Below are 9871 nucleotides of genomic sequence, written 5' to 3'. Positions count from 1 at the left end.
GTGCATTCGGTGCCTCTCCAATAAAGAAAACTCAGAGTAGAATATGGCATCTCTTTTTCATTCAAGTTTCAAACTTCAAAGAAATTGCCAATTGTTCAAATTCGGCGCTCAGAAGATCTCTGAGATCAGACGGACTGAGATGCACGTATTGTATTCACGCTTGAAACGCCAAGTAAATTTAACCAATTGAGTTTCGCATGAACACATAAATTTTCAGAGGCATCAGCTTGGCAATTACATCTGGTATATTGGCTCAGAGCTAGCTCATATGAATAAATAGTCATAATAACTTGTAGGATAAATTTCAATCCTCTCATAATTAAAATCTTTTAATTTCCGCAACAAATTTTAGGAACGACAGTGGAAGCCATTTCTTCTCTCGCCTTCTGTAACAAACGTTAACCAATCTAAGGTTACAGCCTTTAAGTTCGCGCTAAACTTTTTTTAACATCAGTTGAAAATATGTTCCTCTGTTTTCTTTGCTATTTTATATCTTTAAACTCAATACTCATTTGCGTGTTATATGTTTTACGTTTTAACTTTATCGGAGTAGCGTATCAGTAATGCGATAACGGACTAACAAGGTAACGTAATTCATGTATTCACCGCGACGCCGAAGTTTACGCAAAGTAATGCCTCTCCAGTGTTCACTGTCGCTTCAAACTCCCGTTCAACTTAGGAAAACACATGCTCATCGACATGCTCATCCAGCATGAATAAAATTCTAGGAATATTTAGCTATTTTCTATGTAAATTGTGCTCAACAAAATCTTACTGGTGGTCGAACAAGGGCTTGTAGAAACTCTTCTTTGGGAAGAGAAACGAAAGCGAGCCTCCAGACATCCTCTCTCGGGCGATGTAGTAGCTGCACGTCGCGTTCGTGCTGAACTCTTCACTCGTCACCTGCACTCAATACGCAATTGTAAAGTCACGATAAATTCATTGCATCTGCTTCAAAATCCTGGATATCCTCTCACGTTAATTTTTTCAATAAATTGAAGTTTAGTGAGACCGTGAATTTTATATTTCATGCCGTCAATCAGCAGACTCAGCATCGAAGTTGAAAGATTACCGCGGATGGTAGATGTATTTACGATCTTTGTCCGGTACATGTTTTTTTTCATTTATCTATGGGATCTTATCTTGAATGACTAATCTGTTGTAGTCACAGGGTGCAGACAACTTTTTCCACAGTATCTCCTTACCCAAACTTGTATACTCGAAATGTAACCTCTATCTTTTCTCACATATCACCTTTATATGCTGAAAAAGCTGCAGAACCAGGACAGGTTGTGCCGTAGCACATTACCTCCCTAAGAGCTTAAGTCACAAGCAGCATTAGAGTTTGTTGAACATCACATTACCTTCCTCGTGCTAGCGAACTCAAAATGTCCTCTTACAATATTCTTTCTTACATCACCTTCTTCATGCTGATGAAGTCACACAGCACGGCCAGTTTGCCACTCTTGATGTCGAAGCGAGAGTAGTAACAAGAACTAACCCTGCTCATGCGGTCAGCTATTTCTTTCATCACTCCTGAAGTTGCTGCCTGAAATTCGTTCATATTGGAATTGAGTGAATTTCTATATTTTAACATTCTAAAAATTTATTTTAACAATCTAAAAATTTATTTTTACAATCTAAAAATCTGAATTTTAACAATCTAAAAATTGTCAACTATAATTTTTGCTAATTGCTAACTACAACAAAAAAAATTGAACTTCTTTTCCTGATAAACATAATTCAACAGTGTAATTATTGAACAACCCGAGTGAATATTACATAAAAGCCATAAAGTATTAAGAAATGTTGTTATCATATATATAAAAGCCATAAAGTATTAAGAAATTTAGTTATCATCACAAAAAATGAGCATAATTTATATCAATTCACAATCGAAACTATTTTTCACAGTGAGCATCTGGTCTATGGCGCTGTTGGCTTCCGTGGCAAATTGCATGTTGCTTTTGACGAGATCTTCCAGGGAGTCGACGGGCACGCGGACTACGGGTACGGCGAGCTGTGAGGTTAGGGAGCCGCAGTAGACGGTGCTCAGCACCAGGCTGATAGGACGGTATTTAGTTTTGCAGTCAATACAGTTAAGTGATTGAAAGTAGTTATTAATAATTAATTATTTGCAATATAAGGAAGCAAATGACATGTGATAATTCAAAGGTTGTTTTTCGGTTGTTAAGCGAGAGAGAGAATCTTGTCTTTGAAAACAGGGCCTTCACTGACCTGGCGAACAGCCACACACCCAGCAGCAAGCGTCCGCTCAAATTTTCACACTTCCAGGTCGTTCCTGAAGAGAAAAAATATTAGTCGATACAATGAAAGTATTTCATTTACTTCGAGCGCACAAACAACTTAATTTGAAAATCAATTTCTATTACAATTGATACAATAGAGCTGTTGTTATACAATAAATTTCACCACTTGTCGGCCACAAGCGACAAGAAATCTCGCTTGCCTAAACGCAACCAAGCCAGGGTACAAATGATTATTCGTAAATTACTCATGCATGTCTCCAATTCAAGAGACGCAACACATGTGGTTTATGATTTGAAACAGCTCTTATGTGGTTTTATCATGCGTCGGTGTTCAGAAAAGGTTTATTTCACCGCAATACTTCGCCTAACTTTCAAGATAAGAAGCAGCCTAACTTCCCCAGAGCGTCTAACAAAAAAGCCGTGATTAAGGCTTAAGAGACATACAAAGCTCCACATAAGCTCTAGAGCTGACTTCTTAAAACAAATTTTATCCTTGAGAGGTTGTCTGTAAGGCAAAGCAAAGACGAACGGCCGAAGTCAGCTGATCAAATTGGGTCTCACTTCCTAACTGGATCATATTATACTTTGGTCGCTTGCCAGACCTTACTACTCTTTCGCACTCTTTCGCTTGAACAATAGTTGTTTCGAATGTGATCAAACCAATCAGGTTCTAGAGCGTAGAAAAATGCCTATGCTAACAATTTAATACAGTAATCAATTAAACAATTCTACATTAATTTTTATGTTTGATAAAATGAATTATGTATCACTAATACCTTGATTACATATGACTCGCAAAATCCGGTCAACTCCAGGGTACTGAGGTTTTGCGTTCCCAACTGTCAGGACAACAGAGCTGTCTTCCTGCCCGTTAAACTTTTTCTCAGAGTTTCGAAGAAAAGTGCCAAATAAAAAACTGGCCACCGCAGATATGAAGAACAAAATCCAAGTCTGGAAAAAATTATGCAAAAAAATCACGTGAGATTCAAATAAGTATGTCTAAAATGATAAATACGTGTAAGTTCAATAGGGACAGCCTTCAAGTAAAAAATAGGAATTCTATCGAAATTCAAAAGTGTGACAAGATCCAACATAGAGCATTTGTTCAGCTAATTTGCGAGAAGCTTGCAACAGTCGTGCCCCAAAATTGTTTGCATCATATTACACCGCATACAATCTTTGCATGTGAAATCTAATTTCACATGGTGTTTTGTAAAGACAGTTAAGAAAAGCTTATTCTAACACTCATTCTAATATTCATATGTTGACTACGTAATAAATTAGATACGTATGCATAGGATAAGTCTGATTTGTAAGAGACTGTGGTACACGCGTAAGTAGTGCGCACGATACAAATTAAACCATGACCGCATGTATAGTCTCGGGGTATGTAGCCTTCGGCCACAAATTTAACTCTTCAACAAGCCCTGGAGCAAACGCTCTGTATAAAAATGCTCTGCTAAACTCAGCCTCAGAGCTAAGAACTCGCTTAACTGGCTGGAGCAGTGACTGCCGGCTTACGACACCTATGGTTCTAGCAACATCCGAGTTCATAGGCTACTCTAGTCAGTAGTATGCTTGCGCACGGGAAGGAAAAGTGATGACGGTTTTGGGCCATGCTGGCCTCTAACATGCATCGTGAGTCTTGCCTACAATGACTTGTGTCCCTCAACTTGGACGAGTCTCACTTACTATTATATTATTTGGCAAGTATTCGCTCGTCTCATTCATGGCTCACTTCCACTGAGAGCGGCTTCAAGAAGTTGGCGAGATTCTTCTCTATGCCAGGCCTGGGCAGGAAGATGCCGAAGCTGTCAGTGATGAGAACCTCAGAGAAGTCGGCCACCTGCTGACGCTCGTGGGTCTGGATGAAAGGACCCAGCGCCATGTCAACTTCCTGAGTTCATGGAGAACTTTTTTCAAACGAGTCTCTCTGCAGTTCTGGACAGCGAGTTCATATTACTGGGTTCATTATGTTAAGTGCAAAACCAGGTGTTAGCGTCGTGAAAGATTATTTTTTATATGCGTTATGTTTTGTCAAAAGAATTCATCAAAAATAATGCCCTAAGTTGAAAATAAAAGTTAAAGTTAAGAATATTAATAAAAAATCCGCAATGAATTCAACTGACTCCATGACAACCTTGACAACAACGTCAAACCCCGAACTATACGCAGCAACGGTCACTTCAAACCAGCGGGAGTTCTTCAAGAATCTGGTCTAATCAATAAATTTTGCTTCCAAGAAGGTTGTAGACTTCTCCATTATTTTGGCTGCATTGGAGTAAGTGGAGTAATTACTACGACTTTGAGCAGCCGTTTATTCTGCCACCTGAGACAAGCTCGCAACCAGACCAGCTCGGTCTCAAAGCATCACAATCGAGCAACTTCATCTTAAGATCCGCGATGAAATCAATAGGCCCTTGACACTCTCGACAACGTCAATCTCAACGAGACTGTCACTTGCACTGTGCTGGAGGAACCCACCAGCATCGTCATCTTGCGGTGGCCCGACATAATCCGACCGACGATAGCTGGAGCCCTTATCTACGGATTGGACTCCATCTATCCATCTAATAACTACCTGATTTTCTAAGCTTTGAGGTTGTTTCGGAATTATTTTCGCGGTTCCAAAATTTCTTGTTGTATCCTATTTACGCGTATCATGTACTTATTTCCATCAAAATTTCTGTATTCAATGCTTCCTGTAACTTGAAAATGAATGTTGCTACATTCCAAACGTCGTTAAAACTGAAATTACTCCCTTGAACCTGCATTTTTATCAACTAATGTCATCTGAAGAATATTGTTTGACCCTGAAAATTTAAATTGACGAATTCTCTTGCCATTTACCAACCGTGTTTAAACAAGCTTATTCTGCCTTCTGATACTAACTTTAGTTAAAAATGTGCAGGAATTTTATTTCGTTAATCTGAAATGCATTGGGAGATTTCAAATGTCGACGACGAATGAGTAAATGCGAAATAAAATTCGCACATATACATTTATTAATAAAAAGTAAATATGTACCTTCATTTACAACTCTCGACTCCCATATAGCGACGATATAAACTCTTGTATACGTTCAACGAGCTAATGCCAGGTGCAATACTTAAGCGTTTTACTTTAATTGCCTATAGTGCTTATTTTATTAGTATAAAAAGCTGGCAGTTTCTAGAAGATGCAGGCTCAATATGCCTGTACTGAATTGACAACGTGCATAACGTATAGGAGAAATGTTATCAATAATAAATTCTTGCAAACAATTTGTATGCACGACAGACATATTTTATATAGTTATCTATACTATCGGTAGCTATGATAATGCGACAGGTTCGTCCCTCTTTTTGGTCAATACTTTTATTCGCAATGCAACAGACGTAATCAAATAACCGGGCTTTTAGAATATTATGAGAGGTTTATAACAACAAAGAGAAGCTAAATTGTGCGCTGTAGCCCCCGCTGTGAGGTACAATGACGAACATAACAAACTTATTAGTTATTCCATTCGTGGCAGCTCCCGGAAATTGTGTGCGACACCCAGGCCGACGATATCTCATCATTGATCTATATACATTCACATTAGTCCTTGCGCAGCCAGTTGCGGTCATCTTTATAACTATTCGAGTTCATTTTATCCTTAAGAATACGATTTACTCCATGATTAAAATACCGCTTAATTATTTACTCAATTATAAAATAAATTCACTCACGCCTCAGAGAAGCGGACCTTAGTCCTTGCGCAGCCAGTTGCGGTCAAAGCCTACTATCCTTACAACTATCTGAGTTCATTTTATCCTTAAGGATACCATTTACTCCATGATTAAAGTACCGCTTAATTATTAACTCAATTATAAAATAAATTCACTCACGCCTCTGAGAACCTGGCCCACCATACCGTTGAAGGACCCATTGCCTACGGGAGACCCCCAGTAGCCGTCCACCGATCGCACCAACTTGAACCTGGAGCGCAAATTGCAATCGCTCGAATAGAATGTGAGAGCGTTGAAATTTCTAATTATAATTGTCGGATTTTAATACTCAGTAGTCGTGGCTAAGTCACCTGTTCTAAAAAACGTTGCAAAAAATTCAAAAGTAAGGTCTTAGTTTAATTTAATGAGTGAATTTACGGCTCCTAGTGACAATTTCATCAAGATAAGAAGTCAGATTAACAATTAATGGAACCGAATCATAATCATTTGGATGATATCGTCAGAAACGAGACAATTGATGAGTCCCTGAAGCTGAATCAAGAAAATTACGTGAGGTAGGAATCATAAAATCTAAATAATTTGACAATACTGACGAAACATTTAGTTTAGTCGTGATGATCCTGAAGATCTCGAACGCCGCCCCTGACAGCAAGGAAGGATCAGCCTCGGCTTCGACTGGAAAGGAAACGTAAGGCAGCCACGTGTCCGCGGCGACACGTAGAACATGTCCAGACAACGCCATGTTAGAGCTGCGACTGAGTCACGCTGCTGCAGCGGACATAACATAACATAACATAGTGATGTCGGCGCTGAAGTGTAGGCCTGATGTGGCCTGTCGCCGATTCTTTTCCTTTTCGTGCCTTGTTCACAGAAGATCTAAATCGTGTCATTTGACCGGATCTTTTCATGACTGACGATAGTTTGAAATAGCTCCGATGTTCATGTTCGTGTTTCGTTAAAAAGCATCGATGTTGATCACATATAACGAGAAAATACTTCTTCTTTAATAAATTAATTCCAACCGATCAAATGTTTTCTAAATATCTTTGAGTGTACCTAAAAAATTGGCCAAGACTCATCGTAAGATTTGTGAGAATAATTCGGAACAAGTAAAAACCAAGACATTTATAATAAGGCAGCTTACAGATATTCTGATATGCCCTAATACCTCATGATATCCAAGTCTCCCTAACTTTTCAGTTTACATTCTCCGTGTGAATCAGTGAGATCAAACTGCTTGCTAGGTAGTTCCACGGAGATAATGTAAGCGATTCAGAACTCTAACTTGTTTTCTTTATTAGAAAATGTCAAAACACCACCATCTTATTTCGTGAGAAAATTTAGCGGCATTTCAAGGAAATTAATGTGATTTTTACCGGCTTTTTTTTTCATCGGAGTTTGTGATGCTTGTGTGAATGGCTTTTGCTTTGAGTTCTAAACATGCTTTTCTTTAACATAGCGAATGATACAAAAGGTCCAGAGATTCTGTATTACAAAGAAAGCGAAACTGCATCGCATTAAAGATCAACAGCTCCCAACCCATGTGACATGATTAGATCACGTGTGTTGAATGCTCTTATTTTTTAAAGCAACTTTCTGCGTGAGAACAGTGCAAAAAATTATATAACTTTTATATTGTTTCTAGCAAGGGCTTCAGAAATCAACAATTAGAGAAATCCGCGGATATGTTTTGTTAGGAACCTCGTCAGAACGAACAAAATGTCAGCCACACCGTGAGAAACACTGCCATAATCGAGTGTCTAACAAGAGCACGCATCAAAATACTTCACTCTGTTGTGATCCAAGGATTTCTGATGGCTAGAGATTCCGTAGTTAATTTAATAATGCCAATAAATCTTACAATTGTTCTTCTGCAGGCGAAGAATTGATTATAGAGTTATGTTATAATCAGACACTAGTGAGCAGTTAACAAATGAGCTCATGATTGTTATTATTTTAAATGATTTTACAGTATGAAAGTAATTACGGTGCACGCTGTTTTAAAGCATAGCATGCACCAATAAACCTGCATGAATTGATTTTAAAATTTAGCTTTCACTTTATTTTTATAGGATAACGAAATTTTTCAAGCAGATTAAAATGAAATATTCCTCCAATGGGCATGAATGACTCCAAAATCTCATTTGACCTTATAAGAAAATAATAATAATAAGACTTATCATTATAACTTGAACGTTCTACATGTCAAGTTTAATCTAGCTTTTTTTTACTTACTATTGAGGGATATTATTTCCATGAATAGATGAAACTAAATTTTGACCATCAAGGTTACACAGCCGAATTCTAGATTAGGTTGATATTTATTTGGGATTCCAATGTCGTGTGTAGTAACAATTTTCTTAGCTGATGACGTCGCATGCTGCAAGTAATGTTATGTTTGGTAAAGGATATGATAACCGCATCTTTAGGGCATAAGTAGACGTCAGCCCGGGAGACGGTGGAATAACGTCATTACGAATTTCAAACTCAACGGTAAACCGGCCTGCGCGGCAAATTTTACATTGGTTACATATTAACGCCAATTTGAAATTTATGTAAAGTTTCCAACAAAATTTTCAATCTCGTCCTTGACAGCTAATACAGACGGGCCGCGTGTTCTAATCTCGTTTTGAACACGTTTGATACCTGCGTGTTTACCACTGCTTCTTGGCAAGCAACATGCGCAAGCCTCCCAGAGTAAGAGCTTGACCGTCGGTGTAAGTAACAGCAACAACATAGCCTTCAGTTGTTTTCTAGAGGGGTGATTTTTCACATACAGAAATACACACATCTTTGGAACTCTTATCTCTTTTCCTGTTGAGAACCTGAAGTCAAATCATCCGAATCTTCCCTCCGTTGTCAGCGTGACCATCAGTTATTCCTTCCGTTCATTCCCATCAATCATCTTCAACAGCAAAAATATTATTTAACCGATGGTTATATAGAGTACATTCATTAGCTTGAAAGCCATCCGTATTAGACATTGGAATAGCTAGTCAGGAGTAATAATCTCATCTGATGAGTGCGTTATCACTGCTGTAGAGGCAGTGTGCACTACACATCTTTGCGCTACCTACCTAAATGTAGTAGCAGGGATTGCAGAGAGGATTGGAGCAGAGAGGCGCGGGTTCGATCCCAGCTCAGTGCGCCAGTTTCTGGTCAGAATCGGCGAGGAGGCCGGGCGGTTAAGCGCAGCAGAATTGTAGCAGTGAGTTGCGAGTTCGAGACCGCAAAATGCTGTGAATGTTCTGCGATGTTAAGAATCGGCGACAGGTCTACGGCCTAATAAACGCTGATACCGCTATTATTATTATTATTATAAATGTAAGCCAGCCCATAAATGGACCGATAAATTTATACCAGCGCAGAACACTGAATAGCTGGTCACCGGAAGCAGCAAAGTTTACAGAAGATACGGAAAATAGCGGGGATAATATTGATGGTTCATGAATAACTTTAGAAGAATTTTTACTTTACAGCGACTTCGAAATGAGTAGGTATACTAGATACAAACAAAATTATTTCACTGAGTCAAGATTTATTTACAATATATACAAATGATATTAAGATCGACGAAAGATAGATAATTCTTGCATTTATACAACAGCAAGGACGAAAAACGAATGCTGAATTTGATACATACATAGCAAATTCTAATGAACCTTCGTGAACATCTTCGATCCACGCACGTTCTCGCAATTTTTCGGATCCATCACATATGTTCCACGGCTTGCGAGGTTACAATTAATTTCTACGACGACGGACACGCGATATTCTCCAAGAGTTCGGTTCCTCGTATTTGTTGTAGAGCGGCTCCAGGCGCTGGTTTTTCTTGTGCTTGGACAGTTTGGTTGGGTCGCCGAGCTTGAAGAAGGACGGAGCGAACTCGAC

General features: G+C 38.8%; 1 protein-coding gene across 1 annotated transcript; it reads right to left on the bottom strand.

Moving 5' to 3' along the window:
• Positions 1-771: 771 nt before the first annotated feature.
• On the bottom strand, positions 772-6722 carry LOC108683323 (glutamate receptor-like). The gene is made up of 8 exons (XM_047882870.1): positions 6574-6722; positions 6140-6230; positions 4009-4167; positions 3047-3134; positions 2239-2302; positions 1913-2063; positions 1421-1549; positions 772-903 (listed from the first exon to the last, which is right to left on the bottom strand). Exons 1-8 carry the CDS (start codon positions 6720-6722, stop codon positions 772-774), a joined length of 963 nt encoding a protein of 320 aa, XP_047738826.1.
• Between the last annotated feature and the right edge of the window lie 3149 nt (positions 6723-9871).

The sequence above is a fragment of the Hyalella azteca genome, unplaced genomic scaffold, assembly GCF_000764305.2.
Source record: "Hyalella azteca isolate HAZT.00-mixed unplaced genomic scaffold, Hazt_2.0.2 contig11474, whole genome shotgun sequence".
NCBI classification, from domain to species: domain Eukaryota; kingdom Metazoa; phylum Arthropoda; class Malacostraca; order Amphipoda; family Hyalellidae; genus Hyalella; species Hyalella azteca.
Note: the sequence above shows the minus strand (reverse complement) of the source record. Positions and strands in the feature narration are given on the sequence as shown.

Bases quoted from the DNA above. Each gene is read 5' to 3' on its own strand.
- LOC108683323 (XM_047882870.1), bottom strand. From the start codon at position 6,722: ATGGCGTTGTCTGGACATGTTCTACGTGTCGCCGCGGACACGTGGCTG. The intron at 2,303-3,046 runs GTATTAGTGATA...TTTTCTCTTCAG, and splicing joins GCGAGTCATATGTAATCAAG to GAACGACCTGGAAGTGTGAA. The intron at 1,550-1,912 runs GTGAAAAATAGT...AACGAATTTCAG, and splicing joins CCATAGACCAGATGCTCACT to GCAGCAACTTCAGGAGTGAT.